The 27,177-nt window shown below is 39.4% G+C and overlaps 1 protein-coding gene and 3 long non-coding RNA genes across 9 annotated transcripts in view; 3 read left to right on the forward strand and 1 right to left on the reverse strand.

Annotated features, from left to right (window-relative positions):
- The window catches only part of trpm3 (transient receptor potential cation channel, subfamily M, member 3), a 120,191-nt gene that overhangs the window by 44,697 nt on the left and 48,317 nt on the right, over positions 1–27,177 (reverse strand). For 4 of the 5 annotated variants that reach the window (XM_082553316.1, XM_082553313.1, XM_082553315.1 and 1 more), the window contains exons 3-8: positions 24,927–25,128; positions 22,477–22,690; positions 20,711–20,835; positions 19,138–19,309; positions 1,604–1,778; positions 1,137–1,260 (exon numbers count right to left, since the gene is read on the reverse strand). In XM_082553316.1, the coding sequence (XP_082409442.1) occupies positions 1,137–1,260; positions 1,604–1,778; positions 19,138–19,309; positions 20,711–20,835; positions 22,477–22,690; positions 24,927–25,128 (1,012 nt within the window). Of the gene's footprint in view, positions 1–1,136; positions 1,261–1,603; positions 1,779–19,137; positions 19,310–20,710; positions 20,836–22,476; positions 22,691–24,926; positions 25,957–27,177 lie in introns of those variants that run through there. The other variant, XM_082553314.1, reaches the window with a different exon arrangement.
- On the forward strand, positions 5,224–6,319 carry LOC309718250. Its single transcript, XR_014279928.1, has 2 exons — positions 5,224–5,475; positions 6,071–6,319. It is a non-coding gene; the product is annotated as an uncharacterized lncRNA (long non-coding RNA).
- LOC309718249 lies at positions 12,050–22,583 on the forward strand. Of its 2 annotated transcripts, none has more exons than XR_014279926.1 (4): positions 12,050–12,412; positions 16,241–16,347; positions 19,157–19,294; positions 22,495–22,583. It is a non-coding gene; the product is annotated as an uncharacterized lncRNA (long non-coding RNA). The 2 variants fall into 2 exon arrangements; XR_014279927.1 differs by lacking the exon at positions 22,495–22,583 and adding an exon at positions 20,705–20,782.
- Positions 22,580–26,968, forward strand: LOC309718251. The gene is made up of 3 exons (XR_014279929.1): positions 22,580–22,657; positions 25,073–25,151; positions 25,991–26,968. It is a non-coding gene; the product is annotated as an uncharacterized lncRNA (long non-coding RNA).

The raw sequence follows: 27,177 nt of genomic DNA on the forward strand, positions 1-27,177 counted from the left end.
GAGCAATAACTCTCACCTGTCTGTCTTCAGTAAGATTTAAATAGCTTTAGAAATAAATGTTGAGGAAGTAAATGTCAGATTTTTTAAAAATGTTTTTTACTGGATATAACTAAAAAAATAAAAACAGAAACCATTAGACAGAGCATAAACATATAACTACAACTAACACAACACTACACTATACCAGCTGCCTTGCTTTACTGACCTCCTCATTTATGATCCAGTCTTTTGAACACATTTGCAATTTATTAACAAAACATTCTGGTTAATTTGTGCGTTTTGGCTTAAAATAACTTTTTAAAGTTAAGCTGATGTTCTCAGGAACAGGATGCACAGTTGAGTTGGACCACTACAGAGTCCTTGGGTATAGCAGTGTATGTAATAGGCTGCCCAGTGGTGTCATTTCTTTTCATTAGGAACATTTAGGTTGGGTTTTTCAGGAACATTCAATAATGTTCACTGTTAACACATTTCAGAAAGTTATGCAAATTTTCTCTATTTTTGCTAAAGAATTGAGCAGTGCAAATGACTTTTCATTAGTAGATGTGTAGACATAATTATATACAGATACACACAGATAGACATTCCTACTCCACAGACAGTATTTAACAGCATTAATAAGACCTTTGCGTCATGTGACTGCTCTCAAAGGGACTGGGACTCCTTCCCAGGAGTAAAGGATGTGTGTGACTGCATTCCTTCACAAGACATTTGTTCTGGTGGAATGCTTTAAAAGGGGGCACAGATTCTCAAGTTGAAGGCCATTTGGTCCTGAAAGTCATCTGAATACATTTACATTGACTTGACATTACATGATTTACATACATAAAAGATGGAGAAATAAGTGCTTCAGTTTCAAGATGTAAACATTTCATTAGACAAATCCATATTTGTTCATTTTGGGGCATCTTTACAGAGGTGAATAGTGATAACTATGTTATAAATTGTTTAATAGTGTATCTGAATGTTGTGTGTTTCTGTGTCAGGTTGCTTGTGCTTTAATGTATCATGTATATTTTGTTCATCAGCTTGCATTTCCTCCATCTGCACATATGCATTTGCAGCTCTGCATCAATGTGTTTACCACAATGTATATGTGCAAATGCATAAGGAGTGTTTGAGAAGGAGTGACTCACCAGTTCCTTCTTCTTCATGCACTCCATGAGAATGATGAACAGATGTTGAGCCTGTGAGCGGCTGTAGGTGAAAGTCTTCTGAATGGTCACCAGCAACTGGTCTCTTAGAGACTCATTAATTATGCTGCAGAGGCAGAAAGGTGTGGAAAAAGAAAAGAGAGTATCAAGAACGGGGCCAGAGTGACAGGAAAACAGGCAAATTATATCAGAAGGTTAAACCAAGGCTGACTGGAACTCTTAGCTACCAAATCTCTTGAGTCTTTGTTGAAATACAAATTCTCACATTTGTGTTTTATTAAAGCAAGTTTCATTTTTTTCCCCAAGTTTCTGCATACAAACTCACATAAATATTCAAAGATATTTTGATCTAAAACAATCCCTTGACATCTACAGTGCATCCAATTTTTTCATACGCTATTCATGCTTGCCGTTCCACTCCTGTAAAATGTGTACATGTGAGTGCCTACCCTCCCTCCTCTGAGTATTTATGTCCGAAGGCCAAGATGTCAGAGGCTCTGCCGCTGCCGTCGCACACCACCACAGGAACTGGAGGAGTGTCCCTGAGGTACTCCAGCACTATAGAGATCACATTAGGACCCCCTTCTACGATCAGTGCCACCACTGGCACACCCTGACCGATACCTACACGTGAAAACAAGTGGCAGCAGGAGAAACAGGAGGGTAAAGAGTGAAAGAATAAAAGAACAAAACAGAAATATAGCTACAAGCAGCCATAGGCAGCCAAGCAGTTCAGCTTAGCTATGAACTCCATGTAAATATGTACAGTATAATTATAGTTAAAGCGCTGTAAGCACTGATTTGGTAGTCAAATGAGGCTTTCAAGAAAAAAAAAAACTTCAGGCAACAATATATATATATTCAGTTTAGTGTCAGCACATAAAAACAATGTTTGATATATGATCACGCTTCCTGTTTGGTTTCCTTTTTCGACGGTTTCAAAATCTAATAACCATGTGATATGCTTTCTGACTATAATCTGTACGGTGACCCTGAGAGGTCAAAAGCACTGCAACTTCAGAAAACACCCAGAAATAGAAAAAAGCTGCAAAAGCACATAAAACACAATGGGAGTTGAATAAAACAAAATCTCACAAAGTACAATGGAAAAAATAATTTTTAGGGTGATGTTAATGTGACTGTGGAAGTGACAGAAACCAAAGCGTGTGAAGGACTGCACTGAGTCAAGCTTAAAGGAAAAAAAGACTCATATATCAATGAAGACTCAGCCCTGGAACCTCTGGTACCAGAACTATTTTTAAGGCTAATACCAACACATGCTGCAATTTCTTTGTGCTTCCTCAAATAGGGTCTTTTTGCCTTTAAACCATTTTAAACCATTTAGTTTAACTATCGGTGTGTATTATCTGGCTTCATGGATAGATAAAGCTGGATATCATTTGAATACCAGTGTGGATGTATGCTATGCCTTCTAATGATAATGCCTAGAGGAAAAAGAAAACATCCATCCATCCATCCATCCATTCGCTTCCGCTTGTCCTTTTCAGGGTCGCGGGGGGCGCTGGAGCCTATCCCAGCTGTCATAGGGCGAGAGGCGGGGTACACCCTGGACAGGTCGCCAGTCTGTCGCAGGGTGCATTTTTGAAATGAGTAAACATTAATTTTATTTTTGTTCTTTTTTTTATTTTTTTATTAACAATATGATGAATATGTTTATAGTATATATATAAAAGAAAACATGTAAACTGTAATCAGAACTGGTCCCAGCATGGAACCCTGTGGAACTCCATAATTAACCTTAGTGTGTGAAGAGGATTCTCCATTTGAAAGAACCACTTGGAGTCTGTTAGATAGATCTACCAAGTTTGGCACTGGCAGAGGACAAAAGCTGTCTTGCTTCTTAGACAGCTTGGCTGGGAAAAGCTTTTAAAAAACAAAAATCCATATTATAACTTTTATGTGATTTGGTATGAAGATCATGTGTTCCCAGTTTGATAAGACTGAATTCAGTTAAATTCTTTATGAAAACCAATATGGCAGACATTCACACCATATTATGCTTTGAGCTTTAGCTGGATGAAAAGCCCCCGACAGTTCCTCATTTTCACAGTCTCAGCTCTGTGCAGTAACACACCTCCATGTTTGACCTGATACTTGAGCACTCGCGGTCCAGAAATGGAAGTTATTGAAAGGAATCGGGGAACTATCTAAAAATCAATTTTCTAAACTTCTCTACAATACAGATACTCTGGCAGAAGAACACAAAAGAGGAAGAAGAAGATGAGAAAAGGTAGAAATGGTTGCCTCTGATGCACTGCCTGGCCCTCAAAAAGGACAAAAAAGTAAAGAGGGAAAGAAGATGGGTATTGAACAGAGGAAAAATCTAAAAATAAATAGGCTTCACTACTTGTGTAAACCTGGATCTATAATTGGAAAAAGTGTTCTAAATTTAATACTTGTGATGCCACATGACTATTTTCATGTCACTTTGTAATCATGGGAGAGAAGTTGACAAAAAAGCAGCTGAACCAAAAATATCCATCCCACTTAGTGCTTTGTGTTCCTTGCCACACATACAGGGAGTGCAGAATTATTAGGCAAATGAGTATTTTGTCCACATCATCCTCTTCATGCATGTTGTCTTACTCCAAGCGGTATAGGCTCGAAAGCCTACTACCAATTAAGCATATTAGGTGATGTGCATCTCTGTAATGAGAAGGGGTGTGGTCTAATGACATCAACACCCTATATCAGGTGTGCATAATTATTAGGCAACGTCCTTTCCTTTGGCAAAATGGGTCAAAAGAAGGACTTGACAGGCTCAGAAAAGTCAAAAATAGTGAGATATCTTGCAGAGGGATGCAGCAGTCTCAAAATTGCAAAGCTTCTGAAGCGTGATCATCGAACAATCAAGCGTTTCATTCAAAATAGTCAACAGGGTCGCAAGAAGCGTGTGGAAAAACCAAGGCGCAAAATAACTGCCCATGAACTGAGAAAAGTCAAGCATGCAGCTGCCAAGATGTCACTTGCCACCAGTTTGGCCATATTTCAGAGCTGCAACATCACTGGAGTGCCCAAGAGCACAAGGTGTGCAATACTCAGAGACATGGCCAAGGTATGAAAGGCTGAAAGACGACCACCACTGAACAAGACACACAAGCTGAAATGTCAAGACTGGGCCAAGAAATATCTCAAGACTGGTTTTTCTAAGGTTTTATGGACTGATGAAATGAGAGTGAGTCTTGATGGGCCAGATGGATGGGCCCGTGGCTGGATTGGTAAAGGGCAGAGAGCTCCAGTCCGACTCAGACGCCAGCAAGGTGGAGGTGGAGTACTGGTTTGGGCTGGTATCATCAAAGATGAGCTTGTGGGGCCTTTTTGGGTTGAGGATGGAGTCAAGCTCAACTCCCAGTCCTACTGCCAGTTTCTGGAAGACATCTTCTTCAAGCAGTGGTACAGGAAGAAGTCTGCATCCTTCAAGAAAAACATGATTTTCATGCAGGACAATGCTCCATCACACGCATCCAAGTACTCCACAGCGTGGCTGGCAAGAAAGGGTATAAAAGAAGAAAAACTAATGACATGGCCTCCTTGTTCACCTGATCTGAACCCCATTGAGAACCTGTGGTCCATCATCAAATGTGAGATTTACAAGGAGGGAAAACAGTACACCTCTCTGAACAGTGTCTGGGAGGCTGTGGTTGCTGCTGCACGCAATGTTGATGGTGAACAGATCAAAACACTGACAGAATCCATGGATGGCAGGCTTTTGAGTGTCCTTGCAAAGAAAGGTGGCTATATTGGTCGCTGATTTGTTTTTGTTTTGTTTTTGAATGTCAGAAATGTATATTTGTGAATGTGGAGATGTTATATTGGTTTCACTGGTAAAAATAAATAATTGAAATGGGTATATATTTGTTTTTTGCTAAGTTGCCTAATAATTATGCACAGTAATAGTCACCTGCACACACAGATATCCCCCTAAAATAGCTAAAACTAAAAACAAACTAAAAACTACACAGCAAATTCAAAAGTGTTAAATTTTTTGGTGTTAATAGTCTCCTTGCAAAAGTAGAGTTAATTTTACTCTAAGCAGAGTCACATTCTTTTAATGTAACTCTGAGGTGTAAAATGACAGTAGTTAAAATCGAGTGTTAAAAATGAGTGTTTCTCTGTCAAATCTGGAGGTGTTACAATGGAAACATTAACTCTTGACCTCTTAACTCTGAACTCCTAGAGGGGCTATGACACCAACAGAGAAAATTCACAGACTCCGCCCCCAGCACGGCTCCAATCGAAGCTGAAGTGAAGCCGTTTCAGAACATTTTGCTCTACATATTTGAGTTGTTTGCCATGCTTGGTAAGTCATTTTTTTTTCAAAGATTGTTTCAATTATTATTATGAGCTTTTACTTCTGTGGCTCTTTGGAGTTGAGACAAAGCTGTGTGAAAGGCATTAGCCATGTTGCTCGCTGATAGCATAATATTCTGTTTTAGCTAGCTGAAAGGTATTGTTTGCGGGCAAATACCACAGCCTTGAAAAAAGCTTGCATGTGAATTTTCAGTCAAACTTTTGGTCTAATATACACCTAAAACAATGTCTAGAATGTGAAATGTTGGTATAATGGTGCTACTTGAAGCCTGAAAACGATTTCCCATTAAAAAAAACAAAAAACGAGCAAACAGCAGTAGCTGACGTCCTGACTCGATTCTACGTTAGCATAGATCCCTCCAGAGTTTTGTGCACACGGTTTAGGTAAAAATGAAAAAGGTTGAGGTTTTACATTTAGTTCAGTATTACCTGTTGCCTGTGTCCTTGTCTTTTGGGAAAATACTTTACACAAGTAAAGAGGATTCCTTTTTTTTTTTTTTTTTTTTTTACTGTGCTGCAATTGTTTACTGGATTATTTGTGCCATTAATTAGTGTCAACTAATTTTTATTCAATCTCCACACAGGATATGCTTGTGAAGATGGAATATGGGGGAGAGCAGAAGTGCGTTGAAGTTCCACAAAGGGATGAATGAAGGACATGCATATTGTATTAAAGAAATAAGTGATGAGAATGCTGTTATTTGCATTTACCATGTCAGACCTTTTGATAAACAAAATACTAATGAAAGTGAGAACATGTATACTGTTACATCTTTCAGAAAATGTTTTGAAATTGTGGTGCACAGTTCAGAATAAATGTTTTTCAAAAACCATTGCATCTTTTTAGTAAATGTTTATTTCCAAAAGAAATTTCTAGAAGTTCAGAACAGTAAAATTCCCGCTTTTTAGAATGAATTAGAAGATAACTCCTCAAAAATACAACTTGCCTAATAATTCTGCACTCCCTGTAGAGAGAGAGAGAGAGAGCGAGAGAGACAGGTGCAGTGTGTGTGTGTGAGAGAGAGAGAAAGAAACAGAGGAAGTGGTTTAGTGATCCCTGTTCTCACAACAGAGATCTTTGTCTCTTAATCATGGCTTTTCAGGGTAATATTTCATAATTTGCAGGTGTGTTTTCTATATGCAGTGAGACATATGGGAGAACACTGTAAAAACTGCAGTTAAATTTGTAAATTTATGTAAAAGTTATATCACAAAAGTCTCAGAGAAATTTACTACTTTTGTCTGTTCCTCTCTTTAATTCTTATGGTTTCCTCCCCATTTCATAGTCGACCACAGAACATCCCCCCTTAAACCACTATAAAACCCTATAAACCCCAGAGTCTCATTCTCTCTTACTCCCTTATATTCGTTCCCCTTTTAGTGGTCTAAGTCCAATCCACGTCCCAAGCCCCCTTCCTCTCCTCTGTGTCTCACATCCTCTCTTCCTAAAGTTCTTTCAGTTGCCACTCCGGTCTCATCCTCTTCCTCCCGTTCTGCTCCATGCGGTTGTGTTTTATGGCGGCTGTTTAGACCCTTCTAATTCAAAAGCTGTGTAACTGCCTGATCCTACCCGCCCAGCATCCTCACCCTGCTCTGCATAATTCACGGAGGAAAGAGCATGGTCTGTCTCTCAAACAAGCAGGCAGACAGGCACATACAAATGCATGCGCACATGGGGCATGCACACACTCTCGCAAACACAAGAGCAAGTGCATAGTCAGAAGTCGACCCACCATCACGCTTTGCCTCACACAGCCTTGTATGGCCTTACAACAGGGACAGTTACATAAAGAGAATATTTTCGGGTCCTTGCCTACTTCAAAGAGGTACAACGTCACTGTGCCACAACACATCTCATGACCATACATCAATAGAGCAGAGAGAGGAGCAGACTAATGGCTTCTTTGTTACATTTGATTCTTCCATTTTTTTTAATGCCAATTTCTGTTGTTATCTGTGTGTGTGTGTGTGTGTGTGTGTGTGTGTGTGTGTGTGTGGTGTGCACGCAAGTGTCAGATCATGCATTGATATTGATGACTGCTGAGCTTTGGAGGCAACGCTGCACCCTCTAAAGTACATTATTGTTCAACTGAAACCCACCAAGGAGCAGATGAGGAGGGAAAAGCACAGCTGTGTCATGGCTAATTGGTAGGAGGAAATTCTGCCTGTGTGCACACAACCACACACAACCACTCACACAAATAGAGTCACAAAGACAGACAAACCACAAATTCTCGTTTGGCTAACTAGCCTAAAGTCGATGGAACATTTTAGGATGACTTTTGGCCTCTGATTTACAGTATTTCTTTTCTTTTTTCTCCTACTTTCTTTAAAAAAAAATAGGATCAAACTTTAGAGTATTTATTGCTTTGGCATTGTTTTTTTGTTTTTTTTTAAATTAACAGTCTTTTAGTACTGGGTTTGTCCTCTCAAAATAAGTCATTGTGGAAAACTGTATTTTTCACATATTGTTAAAATGAAGAGGGTAAATTCTAATGTGCTGATGATGCATGATGTGCTTTCTGTATCCCATGACTGATATCATAGCAGCACCTTTCAAATAGAGTCAGTAGGAAGGAAATCTCGTTTAAGTACCTGGAACAGTTGCTGAGATTTAATCCCATTTTCTGTTCAGCGGCTTGGTTTTGATTGGCTCTGATGGCCAAATCCATCTTCCTCTTAAGCTCATCTGTGTCAGTTCTGGGTGGAACCTTCCATGATATTTCCAGAATCACATAGATATTGTTTAATTTAAAAAAAAATTACTTACTACAGTCTCCAGGTTATCAAATGGAACAAAACAGCACGTGTTTCCTCTAAGATTATACTCTTAGAAATGATGTGTTTAAAAAATGTGTTGGTTCATGTGTCACACATTTTCTGTGAATTTGAACACAACTTGTGAAAAATCAAAAAGAAGAAAAGTTACAAATGTAATTTGAAATTTTCACATGTATCCAATCTTTCGTCCCTGAGTTTATGCAGAAAATCCATTAAAATTGAACATATTATGCGCTGCATTTTTACAAGTGTTCTAAGTATTTTTTAAAACACAGATTTCACCTAATGTTTGACATGGACTTTGAATAAAGGCATAAAAAGTCAGTGATAACATAGTCTGACAACCATCTATTAGCTTGTGAAAAAAAACTTTGTTATAAAAAACAAAAACAAAATTGGTTTGTAAAACACATCTATTCAGAGTGTACCTTTTTCTTCCAGTCCTAAAGTAGCTTACAACCCATCCGGGCATGGAGCCACCATTCCTGCTATTATACCTCCAATTGCTATGCCTTACAGAGTAACTTTGTTTCCTGCAAGATCTTTTATCTTACGTAGAAAAAATGGTTTTCGATGCATTAATACACAGGATTGGGAGGTATGAATCAGGCATCTGAGAAGATTCTTTAAAGCTGGGGTGAGGGAACTCCAGGCCTCAAGAGCCAGTGTCCTGCAGGTTTTAGGTGTGCCCATGAGCCAACACAGCTGATTTAAATGGCTAAATTACCTCCTCAATCTGTCATGAAGTTCTCCAGAGGCCGGGTAATGAACTAGTCATTTCAGTCAGGTGTGTTGACCCAGAGTGATATCTAAAACCTGCAGGACACTGGCCCTTGAGGCCTGGAGTTCCCCACCCCTGCTTTAAAGCATGTTGCCAGAGAGGCTGTTTCTAATGTCAGTGAAAAGCAGTATTGACATTACCTCGTTGTTTTTCTATAATATTTCTCTGTCTGTGGATATCATCTATATTAATGTGGTTGAAATTGAATCCTTAAATTTAGAAATGCTAATGCTCTGCTGAGATACAGTGATTGTACTTTTTAAATGCAATCCTTTGATTGTTAAATACGGCTGTATAAATGCATCATGTGTGCTCTCTCACTCAGTTGATGATCATCAGCGGAGTCATGTGTGGAGTTATTTCAGCTCCGCAAAAAGCCAAGACACGGCATGTGACACATGTGAAAAGGCCACAAACAGAATATGATGATGAGTTTATGATGAAGTGAACTGAAGGAGGAGGAGGGGGACAAGTGCTGCTAGGGTGAGACAAACGTAGATTGTGGAGTCCTTAGATGCTGCGTGCACGATCCAGGTACAGAGACAAATGTGGAGGTGTTGGCAACATGTAGCACTGTTGCTGAATTTTAGAAAGTGACTTATATCTAGGCTTAGGTTTTTGTGTCTATGTTTAAATGATGGGAATTCCCTGAATCCTTAAATGCAGTAAACTATCCTAAAATTGAAGTGGGACCCTAAAAAACCACATAACGTCTTGACAGAAACTACTGTTTGTTTCTTTCAGAACTGCTTTAACTCTTTGTGGCATAGATCTGACAAGGAGCAGGAGACACACATCTGACATTTTGGTCCATACTGACATGCTGCAGACTTGTCAGCTGCACATCCATGACGTGACTCTCCCGTTTCACCACATCCCAAAGGTTCTCTATCGGATTGAGATCTGGTGATTGTGGATGGCATTTGAGTAGAGTGAACTTGCTGTCATGTTCACAAAACCAGACATGATTTGAGTTTTATGACATGCTGCATTATTCTGCTGGAAGCAGCTATCTGAAGATGGGTACACATAAAGCCTCATAAAGGAACAATATCCAGGTAAGATGTGGTGTTTAAATGATAAGGGTCAAGAAATGGCCAAGAAAATATTCCCTACATCATTACACCACCACGAGCATGAACCACTAATAAAACAAAGCAGGATAAATCCCTGTTTTTGTGTTGTTAATGGCAAATTCTGACCCTACTAATCATATCTATTATCTATTCAGACCAAACAATGTTTTTCTAATTGTCTATTGTTCAGTTTTGGTAAGCCTGTATCAATTGTAACCTCAGTTTCCTGTTCTTAGCTGACTGTGTGGTTTTCTGCTACTGTGTGCCAACTGCTTCGAGGTTCGACTTTTATGCATACCTTGATTGTAACAAATTGTTATCTGGGTTATTGTTGCTATATACAGAGAGCTGGAGATTTTGAACTCCAGAGATGGATGTGTGGGAAAATCCCAGTAGATATGCAGTGTCTGAATACTCAGCCTGAACTGTTGATGGATCCAGATGGATCCACCCAGATGTTGCAGCAGAAACTGAGGCTCATGTCTTTTTAGCTGTCTGTTGTTCAGTTCTGTAACTGTAGCAAGTTTTATATCAACAATATTACAAGCTTTTGTCTTTTTTAATTGGACTTTGATGTTGACGATAGTTAAACAGTGAAGTTATTCAATCCTATTTATATATATCATATAATATAAATATACACATAATATATTCCCTGACTGTATCCATGCACACTTCACACACGCTAATATCAGATAACAAAGAGTAAAAATCCCCAGTCTCTCTTTGGCTCCCATGTCTCTCATATATCAAATATAATTTTAATCCACTGCCCACACCTTACTTTTCAAGAGCGAGACTACTCTGAAAGAGTGTGAAAAAAGTAGAAGTAGCCAAAAAAAAGGGGGGAGGGAGTCCAACGCTGTAATTTTCTATATATATATCCAGTCTGGAAGACGAGGAAGTAATGAGGAACTGAAGGAATTAGCGAGGTAAAGAGCAGCGTGTAAGCAAGATACACATAACATGCTTAAATGGTCCTAATTAAGGATCCAGCAATGACTCATCCGCCGCGTGTGTGTCTGCGTGTGCGTTGGCGTTTGCGAGTTTGTCCTTGTATGTGTCAAATTAGCATCAGCATGACTGGAGGAGGTGTGCTACAGTATGTGGGCCCTTGTCTTCTCACCTCACACCACCACCCTACACCAATAAAATAAACCAAAAATAAATTAAAAAAAAAAAGTAAATTCCTTCAACACACACTGACACACTTAAACATCAGAAACAGATATGAGAACCTAACTTGACAAGCTATAGAACAAAATGTCAGATGGTATGCTAAAAGGTCAAAGCTTCTCTCAAAATCTCAAATATTTAGTCTTTAACCTTCTTGAAGCAGCTCAGATGTAATCACATATCTTTTTATTTTTATTAGAAATATTAGAATTAATGTGCCAGAGTGAGTTTTACACCAGCACTCAGCTAAAAATGTGTTTTCACTGACCAGAAAACACAGTAATTGGGGTTGATCTGTGTGTTGATTTGTACCTAAACATCTACAGCTTGTCCATTATAAATTCAAGCCTCATTTCTTTAAGTGTTGATTATATTCCTGAAGAATATTTTGCATTTTGCCCCCGAGGAACTTGATTTGAATTGGATAAAATCACCCCAGGCATTTAAGACAGATGCTTAAATGGCATAAATGCTTCTGTCTCTTCAAGATGAATACGTATGTGTCGCCCTTCTGAGTGTGTCTATGTCAGGAAGCATTCTTTATAAATAGCCACTTACAGGGTCTGTACCCTATGAGAATGACAGCTGAAATGACTCAAATGAAATTAGATGTTGTTCTCCCTGTTTCACTGAAGCAACAGTTCCCAAACTGTGAGGCAGGCCCCACGTCTGTAGGTGTGGACAACGAGGGGAAAAATATGGAGTGAAATTAATTGAATGAGATTTTTCACTGGAAAAAAAAGTGTTAACCAGCGGTAGTACAGTACTAACCACTGCACTGCCACGCATGTGTGCGTGTTCTCCCTGTGCATGTGTGGGTTCTGTCTGGGTAGCTTAAAGTTACAGTGTGTAAATTCTCAACAGCCAGTGCATTGCAGTCAAGTGAGATCTGTTTTTTTTTACCTGTCCCAATTTAAGTGCATGATCAAACCTATGGTGCCCCCTGTGAGACAAACAACTGTGGCTACCATTTTTCTGTAGTGAGTCTAGGCTGTGAGTCCGCTGTCTTTTTCATGTCTCTTTACTTTGAAGGAGGCTAAAAAACTTTGTGAAAGAAACATAATAAGATGAGTCAGTGAATCTCCTTTCTGTCAGATGACAGTGATACTAAGGTGAGTTGTTGATGATATGTTGAACTTTTTTGCTGTTATGCACTGCTGTTTTGTCTGCTGTTAGCATCTGCTCCGTTAGCTGCAGCTTTTGTAGCTGTTAGTCAACGTTAGTGAAACTTTTTTTGAAGTCGGTCTAACATTGTTGGACACTTTGCAGGTAGCACATGAACGCAGGACTCGGACATGCTCATATGATGTGAACATGTAATGAAACTGTTTATCAGAGTGAAAATGTAATATAATATTAGCTTACTAGCTAATATTAGCAAGTGTTGCTCAACCAATCATTTTATGAGTCCAAAATTTTTTTTTTTCCTGATAAATAACCTAAAAAATAATACCTGACTTACTGTAGCTTTAATTGAGTACTCTAAATTGACTGTTTAGGTTTAAATAACTGTTTTAGCTGAACAGTCCAGGATATATTCCACTTCACACTATATGACAAATTCAATTGGCCGTTAAGAAAACGTATTTATTTTTTGAGAAAAATAAAAAAGAGTTGATTGATTCTGTTTCACCAACCTTTATTCAACTTGGGGTTTTTTTTTTTACTAATAAAATAAAATTAGCTTTTTGTCTGAATTAGTCTGGTTCGTACGGAACCCCTCTGATGACTTGGTCCAAAAAACAAATAAATTGTGGCCACAAAATACTACTTCGTGCCCTCGAAATAGTATAACGTGCCCACAAAATACTTATTTGTGGCCATGAAATACTATATCGAGGGCACGAAATAGGTTTAACGTGCGCACGAAATACTAATTTGTGGTCACGAATTGAGTATAACGTGGCAAACGAATTACGCATTTGTGGCAATGAAATATATAACGTGCACACACCATATTGATACAATTCCTGGACAGCTGCGTAGAGACATAAGCATAACAGTAGGCTAAACCTATACACCATGGACAGAGACAGTATGACTGACTTTTATTTTAGGCTGGAAATGAGCAACAAATGCATTTTGAAAAGCCTGGCAATGCAAGGAACCATTATTACAGAGAGACATTTAAACAGGATATTAAGATAAGATAAGATAAGATAAGCTTTATTAGTCCCACACGTGGGAAATTTGTTTTGTCACAGCAGGAAGTGGACAGTGCAAAAGTTATATAGCAATTATTATAATTGAGTGCCCAGTTGCTTTACAGACAGATTTTATTGTCAACCAACTGCAGGGGTCTCGGAAGGATCACAGTTATCGGTCAAGTGTTTCGTGCCCACAAATTAGCATTTCGTGCGCACAGTATACCTATTTCGTGCCCTCAAAATAGTATTTCGTGGCCACAAATAAGTATTTCGTGAGCACGTTATACCCATTTTGTGCCCACGAAGTAGTATTTTGTGGCCACAATTTATTTATTTTTTGGACCATGTCATCAGAGGGGCTCCGTAGGTTCGCAACCCGTCCACTGTGACATTTCTGACTGTGCCACCACTGTTTTTAACCCACCTACTGTTCCAAAATACATTTACTACATTTCACACTACTGATTGTGCAGTCAGATTCTTTCCACACCACATAACATGTCGTCATCCATGCACATCCTCAACCTGGAACCATACCTGGAGCAAGTTTTGTATCCTACCCACTACTGACTCTGTTATCTCTCCACCACAGGGTTGGACACTCTGGCAGTTCTTGGTTATCATTTTTGACATGTTTTGTGTACGCATTCATGCATGAACACACCTTACCCGCAGTGACTTCAATTGTCCCCACAATGTCTCTGGTCAGTTTTTACTCATATTGCCTGAAAATAGATTATCTATTGATCCACACACCGTGCCAATTCACTGACCACCGACCAGAGAGGCTGTGAAAGAGAATTAATGATTCAATTCTAAACATTTAAAAGAAATTTAAACATTTGTATTTGATCATTAGAATTATGCACACTTCCATATAATTCAATCTCCTATTAGTGCTTTATTTGATCTATTACAATCTGTAAATGGTATCATTTCTAATTCATATTCTAGATGCCCATATGCACACTTGGCATTAAAAAGGATCATATTCTGAAAGAGTTTGTCCAGGCATTTACAGTGAACACAGAACAGTACAAACTCATTGACTTCCCATGTGCCACAGTGTAACTATAATTCATTCAATATTTGCTGATGGAGGTCACAGTGTCAAGGCTAATCTGCAATGCAAAGCCTTATGGCTTCTGAATTCAATTGCCCCAACTATTTCTTTTACGTGTGCTGTGATTAATTAAATCACTGTAATAGGAGGGCAGGTGAAGGTTAACACAGTATCTACATGAATGCATCTATTTCAATACACCAAGTAATTTAGGTGAAAAGCAAGAGGGCACGTTCAAGGCCAGTCGTTCATTGTCACTGACCGCATCTAAACTTGCACAAATTAATAACTTTTTTCCTGGTGTGTGGATTCAGTTTCAAATTGTCACGTAATGAATGCAGCAAATAAGATGAAGGGCTCTCTTATTTTTCTCTATATTAATGGATGAGGCCTGTTTTGATATTTTATCACACCACGTTTTTCCTCCTTTTACCTCCCAATTTTTCATCAAAGCAAACACAGATAACACCTTGCCTCACTGCCTGCATCTTCGGCTGTTTCTTACCTCCTTTGCACTTTATTTAGTTTTCTTCCTTCTCTCCCTGCCCTTAATCCTTTTTTTCTGTATTAACTTTCCCACTCTCCTCTCGGGCTCGTTCTGCACTTCTGTCTGTTGTGAGGCAGTGATTAAAAAGCATTACAGCCAAGGCCACAGACACATCAAAAGAGCTGTGCAGCGGTGAATCAACAGTGTTGAATGGTGCCAATCATTTTATTGATTTCCTCATCTTACAGTTTGACATTGTCTACTTGGGAATGAAAAGCAGGAGAAAGAAATGCTCCAGTGTAAGAGTAACTGAGAGAATATATATATAAAGTTCTTTTTTTTTCCAAAACAACATTTGTTTACTTTCATTTATCAATGTTCACTGGGTAATCTGTACCTCTGTTCACATGGGAAATATTCTAGGTTGCCTGAGCTCCATCCTCGTCTGGCTAGCTAACTAATGAGAAGCCCATTGATACAGTAGTACTCAGTATTGACTCTAGTGCTCCCTGATTGTACTTGTGCGTCCTTACAGTACAATGGTTTTTCTACCCTAGCCCGCTTGAGATCAAATTGGGCTACATCATCCACGGAGTGTCACTCCAGTGCTCTAGTTTTAATGTGCTGGCTCCAACCATCCATATTTACAGCCTTTGAAGCCATGTTTCGTGTCTTAGGACTTTTATTTTGTTTACACACAGCCAGAGATACCGCTTTTAGATTTAACATCAAATATTCAGCAAAAAGTGAGTCAGTTTTTGACTCAAATGTGCTCTTACGGCAACAGAAATTGACCTGTTTTAGATTATAACCTTTTTGTAAGAGGGTAACCAGACAAAAACACCCATAGATTTGTTGTAAAGCACTGATTCCCATAATTTAAACAAAATGTTAGAATATTGTGGAGCCAATTTGATTGCTACAGCATTTCTGGCAGTCACATAGTTATAGCTGTTTCATGGATATTCACACACAAGCGCAGTAGGATTAGCTACAGGATTGCCCAGACATCACAAAAATACCACAGGGGAAGATTACGCATATCTATCCACCACACTTCTTTCATCTTGTGTTGTGTGCAATGTTTGGGACTATGTTGGGGAAAAAGAGAGATCTGGTGGTTACATGTGGTCTAAAACCCACAAGCATGGCCATTTAAACTTAACTGCTGTTTTCTCCCCTTCACTTTTTTTTAAATCTTTCTTTCTTTGACAACACCTCCGGGCACACGTGGATCCCACAGGGGTACCTGCTGTGAGGAAAACTGATGCAGTCATCCAGTGACTATGGACAGGTGATCAAGTCAAAAAATGGCCTTTGTCCACAAGCCTGACACTGGTGAATAAAGAGGTAAATGCCCACACACATCAAGATACACATGCATACAAACGCACAACACGATTCAGTATAATATAGCTCTTCACTCTATAACTGAGTGGATTTGTTTCTTGACTTTCTCATGTTAAGAGGATTGAATATATTCAGTATTCATTTTTCACTTCCCTTAATTTCTTTTTTTAATCATTGTTTTTTAGCAATTAAACAGCTTGCTATTACCAGAAGGGTAATTGCTTGGACTTCCTGAATTTCCCAAACTGGACATTGAAAAGCTTCCGTGCCATGAAAAAGTATTTGCCTCCTTTCTTTGTTTTTCACATATTTGGCACATTTAAATGTTTCAGATCAGCAAAAAATTAGACATACTATTAATATTAGAGTAAATTTCAAAATTCAGTTTTTAAAAGATGATTTCATCTATTAAGTGAGAAAGCAATCCAAATGTACCTGGCTAAACCTGCTAACTGGTTGTGCCACCATCGGCAGGAAGAACTGCAATCAAGTGTTTGTGATAATTGGCAATGAGCCTTTCACATCACTGTGAGGAATTTTGGGTTTTCTCCTTGCAACTCTCTCAGGGATGCCATTTTTGCCCAGGGGCAATTACTTTTTCAAATTGGGTCAGATTGGTTTGGATAGCTTTTTTCCCCACAGTAAATGAAATAATTTACTGCAAAGAACTAAGAAATGAAGAAGGGGGTAAATACTATTCACAGCACTATACAGTTATTATCTTTTTATATATGTACTGTATATGTATATATGCATATATGTGTGTGTGTGTGTGTGTGTGTGTGTGTGTGTGTGTGTGTGTGTGTGTGTATGTGTATGCATAAGACTTAATAAGAGCTCACTTTGACAGTCAAAGATAAAAGTACCAAGTCACTATAGAAGTATAGGTTTTCATGTGATTTTGATTAAGGCGGTGGATTCCCTTTGATAGAGGACTTCACCTCAACAGGCAAGTTGCCAGGATGAGTGGCAGGTTTAACTTTAGCTAAAGCTGAAGGTGGCTATCAGTGCAACCTCAGGCAGTGCGGATTATTTTCAGAGATAGTCTGTGGGTTATGGCTCTGTGGGTAGTCAGCAGGTCACTGGTTACCTATAACTAACAACTGGTAATAACTAATAAACATTAGTACTCATCTTGGAAATACAGCTAACAGCTGCAGAAAGGATTTAAATCAGCGGTGGTACATTAGATGCTTGCATGACAACTGGCCGTCCCTTTGCCTTCCCAGCCCCTTTTGTATTAATCCAGGCATAGGATGACAAAGGGAAGTCCATAGGTCACATGGCTGGATGATGAACGTACACCGCTTTGTCCCTTTAATACCAGGAATATTTCTAATAACCTTGAAGTTAGAGGATTAGGAGGGATGTGGTAGTGTTAACACTTCTTCTAAGAATGAAAATGACATTTAACATCTCCTTGCAAGCTCGCTATCAGCAAACATCAATGAGGCATCTGACAGCGGATAAAACTGGTGCTGACAAAGAGAAGATCTGAATCACAGCACTCGACTCTGTGGCAACGCACCCACTTCCTGAGTTTTACAAAAAGCACTAGTGTAAAAGTGCGTGCATTCATGTCAACCGAACCCGAAGAAATTATTTCAAAATGGTTTTACCCTGACAGCAAAAGAAGGTAATAGCAAATAAATCCCGGTTGCAAACAACATTTATCTGACTTAGGTTTGCTCCTGGCTCAATCAAAACAATACTGCAAGAGGCTATTGAGAAATATATTTAAAGGATATCACAGAGGTTTATGTGCGATTTTGCTTTGCTTGTGTCTGTGTATGACAGAGCGCGAGAAGAGGAGGGTGAGATAGAAAAAGACAGAGAAATGCATTTTGTATTCATGTAAATCCATTCAGTTTCTAGCTAAGGTATAATGTGAAAAATGAAAACAGAGAAATGCAATGCAACAAGGACTCAGTGCCGGATGAACACGCCGCACAAAGGCAAATATGCCGACTCAAAAATACACTGAAAAAAAAATTAAAGCTTATGTTTTTGGGCACATGAACAAGTATTTGTACTTGCTACCCTTTGTGAGCACAGGACGCTTTTGGTGCAACTAATTCGAGCTTCACAAAAATAAAGAATACAGTGAAATTAGGATTTTTGTGTTAATGCAATTTGATTTATCTGAAAAAATATATAAAAAGAAACTGTTGTCTGTACAGCAAAGCCAGCAGCTTAACATGTGTATCACGCAATATTCAGTACAAAGACAGGTAAGTAAACAACCAAAAACAGTGTGATCAAGCTTTTTCCTTCCCCCAGTGGTAGTATAAGGATACATTACTGTATGTACATGCATTTACAGTCATGTATACTGTATGTCTACATATGTTGTAGTTCTGTGCTTGCCACTGTGCCTGTGTTTGCCAGCTGGCTTGATAGCTGTAGGCACCAAAGAGGAAAAGAAAAAAAAACCCCACAGATTATCAAGCAGATTTATTTGAGGAAAGAGTTCATCGGAGCTGTCAAGAAGCTTTGAAAGAAAAAAAATAACCCACCCCTGAAGGGAGGGACACTTTCAAAGGCTTACGAAGTTATATCTACCTGGCTAAAAATACACCTTCTGACAGCATGTGCTCACTATAAAGCAGGTAATTTTAGTCTACAAACTAGAGTGAACCCAATTAACCCACAGAGGTGTCGCTGATAAAGCGAGGATTACAGTTTCATGATGCCGTTATCACTCGCCGCAATATTTAAAAACACCAACACTAATGTCGGGTAAATAGGTCAGTTTGGCTCAGACTGAAAGATGCGATAAATTTCACTCACGTGTGTTGATCTTCTGCAGGGAGATATGTTTCTCTAGCTGACGTCGCAATTTGACCTCAGCACCATACTTTCCTGTGGTGCCGTTGTCCGCCAGGATGAAGTGGGAGTGGAGACTGTTAAGAACCGTCAACTTGCTCATCGGGTTGGACATGGTCTGGTATGGACGCACCACCTGGCCAAAAGAAGTCAATATTTAACAACTATGCAAACACTGCACCTTTCTTAGAATACAAATATAAAATTACAGCCTGCTCCTGTTCTCAAGAGGTTTTCACTACTTTTGCTTTTGCATCTAAAGTTGAATGTATGCCTCAAGAGAGCATTGCTGCCCAAAGCTTTAAGAAATATGAGTAAAATAACCGTAAGGATTTCATGTGGGGTGAGCTTGGGTTGTGATTTGAGACTTGATGGATATCCTATGCTACAAGCTGGGCCATAGATTTTTAAAGACATTAGCATTTCTCAAGCAGTGTGATACTATAATGGCTCCATGGTGCAGACGCAAAAAAGATCCCCAGTTTAAGACAGACATCACTAGGAAGGTTGGGTCAGGAAGAGCATCTGACATGAAAAACTACCAAATCAACTATGTGGAACCATCTGCTGTTGTGACCCCTTGCGAATGAGGGAGCAACTGAAGGAAGTGTTACAGCAGAGGGAGACTATCACAGAGAAAATGCTCGCAGTGAAATCACGAGTAGGATGAACAGAGACAGGTAAAAAACCTGTCTCATGCGAGTCTTTCAAGAGTAATAGATTACTCAAGCACCTGGATGCTGAGCATATTGTCAAGTTAATGGTAGATAATCTATTTAGTAATTACAAAAATTAACATCACTCTGGTATACTGGTGGTGACAGTGCAGTGGTTGTAACTGTTGCCTAAAGCAAGAAGGTCCTAATCAGCGGGGGGGTGGGGGGGGGGGGGGGGGTGTTGTCCCAAATACACACACTTATGGTCGTGTGGACGGTGACCCCTCATTAGTATACCTCGCCTTTTGCCCTGTGACAGCTGTGAGAGGGACCATCTACACTGCAGTTCTAATCATTTTTTAGATTTGGAGTTGCCATGTATCCAATAATTATTAACATAACTTTCATTGTACTGCTGCTGAAATTAAACTTTCAGTTTCTCCAAAGTTTCTCAGATATATACAATACCGCAACACTGTCTGACACTTTGAGGTAAACTCATCTGGTAGTATATAGACAGCTAAAACCAATCACGCATAAAAAAGAACCTCAGCACTTAATCAGCTCATTTCAGTCACCAACATTAATTGGTTCTGCCTGACTTATTCAGAGGGACAGAGAGCGGGACATTTTGATGATGAAATTTTAACAGTAGCGTAACACTGATTCCCAGAGATTTCACTGAGTCAGCATGGGCCTCATTTGGTTTCCCCAGCTGTCCAGCTCACTGTGAAGGAGTGTTTATTGGCTTACTCAGCATCTCAGTGAATAAGCTGTCAATAGCACTTTATAGCCTCAGCCCTATCTACCCTATCTACCCTAAAGGCCTATCTGTCTGTCTGTCTGTCTGTCTGTCTGTCTGTCTGTCTTCACAGACTTACATCTTTGCCAACAAGGTCCTCTTGATTTTCTACGATGCCCCATGGAGCAATACCAATGGTGCATATCTTTCCCCTTGACTTGGAGGCGTGGTCTTTCAGTGCATCACCCACGTGGCGAATCACACCTGTGTGTGGACATAGGCATGTGTGCATGAATATTCAGGGCTTTTAAGAGACGGACAGAGAGAAAGATGTTTTGTCACAATCAATACACAGCCAGTCAGATAATTACGTACACTGCTGAGATAGATAAAAAGAATCTGTTAAGCACACAAGACAACTGTGTGGAGCCAGTGTTAACAAACACAAACGCACACATACACACTTAAACACAGCCAGGTTGTAGCTCTCGGCTTGTAGTAGTTGTCCTCAGGGGAGCAGCAGTCAGACCTGGGGGCCATCTTATCTCATCTCTCCAGCTGACATTCATTCTTTTCTCCACCTCCACACACTGTCCCTCCAATCCAGCTATCCATTATTCAGGCCTCTCTTCCTCTTTTCTCCTCCTGCACCCATTCTGTCACTAAATCTTACTTTCTACTCCTTTCTGTATTCAAGTGCGCGCACTCTACGCCATCCAGCGTGTATCATTTCTTTTTGTCTGTTCTCATCTCTCCTATTTAAACATTATTCTGCTGCCTTTTTATCTTATTTTAAGTGCGCTAAATACAATCTAAGATACTTAAATAGCATCTCTTTTTGTGCCCTGGAAACAATACAAGGTAAAAATAACAGTTAACTTCCTTACTGAAGGCAAAGTGAAGCTGATAAGATAAGACACATTTTCCCCCATAGACAAAAGTACTATATGAATGTGTAATGTGCGCTTGTTCAGAGCGTTAGTGGAGCTCCAGTTTACTCGCTGAGGCCTCTTTCTATATACATGGCAACAGCATATTTATGAATAATTCATGTGCTTCCAGTCTGCCAGGTAACACTCTGGTTTCCTGTATTCATTCCAACCAATCTTGTTTCACCACTTACACTGTTGCACAGTCTTATTTCTTCAAGCTTTGAAACTTGGACTTTTTCACACTTTCACCCTTCCAACCTCAGCATTCAACATCCAGTCCTCTGAGCTCCTCACTTACTCTGCTCTGAGCCAAAATCATCCAAAACAAAAAACAAACAAAAAAAAAACTCAGCACTAAGAATAGGAGACTTCCTTAGCCTCAGAAGACTGCTTCCTTAAAGCAGACATCTCTGTGATTTCTCTACAATGTAACTGATTCCTCTACACTGTAACAGCAAAAGGTTCTGTATTAATTAGTTAGCACTCTATATTTTGTTTCTATTCTCTTGGGTCCATATGGACTATTACTAAGCTAGAACATTTTATTACTTTGTTCAAAAAGTAAGAATGCTTGACAAGTGTAAGATTTTGATCATCCTTAATTTCAGGCCTTCTCTCATGCAACTAATACTGGAATAATAACTCTTAATCTGAATGAGCCACCCTGTCATCAGGTTTAAGTCATTAAAAAGCAGTCTAGACTACTTGACATACTTTCACTGTGTGCTCACAGCCATTTTACAGTGATCCAGTGGCTGAACAGCTTCAGAGCCTAGACACACTTGACAAATGGTTATTTAATAGCTGATAACTTGTGATAAAGACTTGAACACGCTCATCATACGCCAAATTGAAGTGCCCACTTAATTTTTATAAAAAGGAAGACGGCTGTGCAACGCTGTATGCAATCTCTCTGTTTTGCAAACATGAAAGTTTTTAAGTTTGTCTTCATAAGTCAAAACCCGTGGTTTACCTGTGTTGACTCCTCCAGTGAATATCCAGGCCCCTGTTGTCATGGCAGCCTTGATGAGCCCTTTGCCAAAGACCTGCTTGAGTTTGGGCTGCAATTCAAAGTTCTGCAGGCCCCCGTGGACTGAGATGAGCAGCTTGGGCAGTTCCAGCTGCCACTCCTTGGTCATCAGGTGGAGCAGCAGGTCAGGCTTGGTGTCATAAGACACTCGTACGTACTGCAAACAGCATGAAGCATGTCAGTGAAATAAAGCAATACATACAAATGTAGTAAAAAAGAGGTTATGTGTCTTAAAATGGTAAATGGCCTGTATTTATATAGCGCTTTACTAGTCCCTAAGGACCCCAAAGCGCTTTACACATCCAGTCATCCACCCATTCACACACACATTCACACACTGGTGATGGCAAGCTACATTGTAGCCACAGCCACCCTGGGGCGCACTGACGGAGGCGAATGAGGTAAAATGAGGTAAAATACAACCTCAGATGAAAAGTAAAACATGACATATTGCACTGTGTTATTATTTCCATCCATCTATTCATCCTCTTCCGCTTATCTCATTCAGGATTACATGGGGTTCGAGCCTATCCGAGCCACCATAGGGCAGGGGGCAGGTTAAACCCTGAACTGGTCACCAGTCTATTGCAGGGCTAACACAGAGCGACAGACAATCATTCGCACTCACATTCACACCTATGACCAATTTAGAATCACCAAATATGCTAACCTAGGTTAACTGGCAGATTTATTGCTCTGCATAAATCAATATTTATATAGATAATTGTGCAACACTAGATACTGAAACAGCTACATCTCAGTCTCTACAGGCTTCACTTAGCATGTTAAATATTAAACTTCATGACAAGTAATAAGAAGATGAAACAAGTATGACTTATTTCGACAATTTCCCAGGAGAAAGCCTCTTCTGTATAAAAACAACATGGCAGTATAATTTCGGTTTTTGGCTTAGTTGTTAAATAAATACATTATAGTTCATCAGAGGTTGTATTTCGCTCATTTTAAAACCAGCTACAGTCAAGATAATTTTATTTTGTCTGGATATATAAAACCTTAGAATTGACATATGGTGTACTTTTATTTTACCACAACTTTATGCATTACATTCAGGTATATGGTGTCTTGGGGATGAAGTATTTCACCGCTGTGACGACTTATGTGTATGATAACGTAAAAAGCATTGGTGTTTCATGTGTGTCTATGCGTATGGATTTCATTTCTCAAGTTAGAAGACGTATTGAGCAGATGTTTGCTATGATTGAAGAACCACATACATTATGGAGCATCTGTTTATCCCTCTAATGCACCCTCAGAAAGCCAACCTGACATGTGTCTGGATGAATAATTTAACACTGGGGAAAAAAATCAGACATAATTTGGGTTTAATCATCTGAATTCCCAGATTGCTGCAGTAAAGTGTGATATGACTTTCTTAGTGTAGTTATCATAGTTTGTGACTTTGCGAATAAAACGTCATCAGATCACATTAGGGACGGATCAATTAATCAGGCAAAATGCAGTCTGCTAACACTCATAACACTTAAGTCTTTTAAAGCAATAATTACACATATTTCCACAATAATTCCAGTAATTTGATTGATTCCTCAGTTATCTCCAGGTCTTCTGATTGGACACATTTGTCATTCTCCATAATGCATACAATGAGCCCTGATGAGTCCTCTTGTCAATGTCATTTTTTATTCAGCAACCCGCAACTATTCATCTATTTTCAGCTGTGTTACATCTGCCATTCAGGGAAAAAGTATTTCAGTTATCTAGGAATCAAACAGTTTCCTCCTCTGTACCTGCGTGCTGTCAAACAACATGTTTACTGAAGCTTTGAAGAATATCTTTAGATCACATTATGCACTTTCAGCTTTCATCACTTTCTGAATATTTTTGAAATCCTCTTCTTGAATTACTCAGTCTTTACTATCTCTATAATCAATTTATGTGGCCATTTTTCATAAAAAAGCATCTGCTCAACATCATTACTGTATTACTTTTATTTTCATATTTCCAGAAGAGAGCACTTCCATCAGAGGTTAGGTTCCTTTGTACTGTTTGGAGGTATATTTTAGGATATCTAAATCCTCTACTCTCTTCTTTCTTGTCTTAGGAGGTTAACTATGGCCTTTAAAATAGCTCAGTAAAGCATACAAATGCACTCTTAAAGCTACACAAAGTAGATTTCCTGCACTGGTGCACTCAGATATGTGTCACCAAAGGTTCTCGAGTCTTAATGGAAACATGAGTTGCAACGGCTGAGGTCAGTGCTGCATGAAATAACAACAGAATAGTGACTCCTTTTATTTAGGTGCCCTAATGCTCAAAACAATCACGTTGACCAGTTCCATAAAGCTCAAGCTTTGTGTGGGCAGCATGCTGAAGGAGAAGTCTAATAAAATGCAACACAGTGTAAAGAGAGTCACCATGGCTTTGTTGGAGTGTCCTCCTCCCTGGAACTCAATGGTGCCGAAGGCATCAGTGGGGCTGAGCTGTGTGTGTTTGCTGATTGACCACTTCTCCGACAGGCTGTCATTCTTGGCCAAACGCTCTGCCTTATCATTCTGACTAGATGAGATGCCCGGTGGCAAGCCCACATGCTGACCTATTAGACGACCACAACAGCACCTGAACAAGAGGAGAAAGTAAGAGTGAGTGTAAGACCGGTATATTACACAGTCCTTTGCAGAGAATAATTGAAATCTTGAGAAGTGCAAGCCCCGAGCAGGAAGAAGAAAAAGGAGAGTAAGAGACAGATTGTGTGTGACTGAGAGCGTGGGGAGAAAAGAGCGTGAGAGCTGCCGTAGTATGTATCTAGCAATAAAAGGTGGGCATGGCTGAAGGGATAGCATGCCGTCCAACTTTCATCTCTTTACTAAGCTTGATTTATAGTCCTGCATAGAATAACAGAGGAGCAAATATTAAATTTTGTGCAAGTGGCTGTTTGCCATTATGTTTGAGCCTGCATTGCTCTGCCTCCATGGATGGAACTGAGGTGATCTTGTAGCTGATCCATACTGAACAACAGTTCTCTTGCTGAAACACGGGAAAAGCTTTAGTGGCAATTAAGTCTACACACAGATCGTCAAAAACTATCAAACCAAGAAAGAGGTGCGTGTCTACACTGATAGAATCTGTGCAATTGTACTAGCCTTGTAAGCAAGCCAAGTACAACTATAGCCTGCACCATGTTTACACAGCTTATTAAAATCAAAGGAAGCAATCCCAACTGTTGCATTTAGTTATATTTCTGGGAAGGTGTGAATCAGGCTAGGCTCTGTGGCTATGTTGCAGATGAGTGGAAGGATTTGTGGGCTTTTGCTAAATTTTCTCAGCTCCATCCCTTTCTGTTTTCTGTACCTGTCGCTGTTACTTCCTTTTCCCTCTCAGCAACTACAAGAGTTAGCAAAATGCTAGTTATGATGCTTGCGTACATTCTTATTCACAAGTGCTGAATGGCGCTTTTATATTCTGTGTTTAAATCTTACAGGATGAAGAGGGAGCCCAGGGAGGAACGGAGGCAGGAGATTATCACTTCATGTTTCCATCATGTCTTACCAAAGGTACTTTGCCTTCCTCTTCCTCACGCATGAGCACAAGTGTCTCTAACTAAAAAGAATGAGCTGATTTGATCTTGAGGAACATCTTTTTTCCTTCGTCTTGCTTCTGGCTTTCACCCGTTTTCCTCTAGTAATGCAAAATTTCCGTACCAAACAAACTGTGGCATTTCCTGTGTGTGTGTGTGTGTGTGTGTGTGTGTGTGTGTGTGTGTGTGTGTGTGTGTGTGTGTGTGTGTGTGTGGCACCTGATAGTACATGCAGGAGAATTGAGAGAGTTTGTCTTCCAGCAAAAACAACATCAGGTTTTCTAATGATTTTGATAATCTCAAGGTGACAGTGAGATTGTAAAACAAAATGAAAAATGAATGTGGTGGTAATTGTGAATTTATCACACTGAGTCAAATTGTTCTAAAGTGCTGTTATCATTACAGTGCTGTTATAGCGTTGTATTATGTAAACAAAGCCCTCATAAATGTACTTTGAGATAGACTATGCCAGAATAATAAGGACTTCTTCCTAAATATTCTTTTACAACAATGTAGAATATGTTACTGTCTTCATGAATTGGTCTAGACCTTAATTTTACATTGTCTAGTCTCAATAGATGTCAGAATATTGCAGATGGCAGTCAGCTGAGTTCTGTTTCTTACCTCTATCAATTCAAGTGTGTAATCCTGTCTATGGTGTCCAATACAGGACAAACAACTCTGGCTGCTGTTCATCTGCAGTGAGTGTAGGCTGTAAGTCTGATGTTTACCTAAGTAACATGTCTATCTACTGTGGCTAATGTTGAATTTCAACAACGCTTTAAACTTTTTTGTCAGTAAGCATTGATGTTTTTGCTGCTGTTAGCCTCTGTTCTGTTAGCTGCTGTTAGCATCTGTTTGTTGCCGCAAGCCAGGGAAACAATAAATCTGACATTTTTGAGATGCTGGTCATGTTGTCTCTTTCCTTTGCTTTTTCACTTCTTTGGTGAAGGGGACTCCTTTTCAGAAGATAAAACATAGGTATGATCTTTCATAACTGGAGTCTGAGCGTGTTCCCTTCTTCTTTGATGTACTATACATGTGGCTAGTCTCTAGTCACATACATAAAGTGAGATTAGGCAGAACTGTGA

This window comes from Aulonocara stuartgranti, assembly GCF_965226115.1.
Source record: "Aulonocara stuartgranti genome assembly, chromosome: 12".
NCBI classification, from domain to species: Eukaryota; Metazoa; Chordata; class Actinopteri; order Cichliformes; family Cichlidae; genus Aulonocara; species Aulonocara stuartgranti.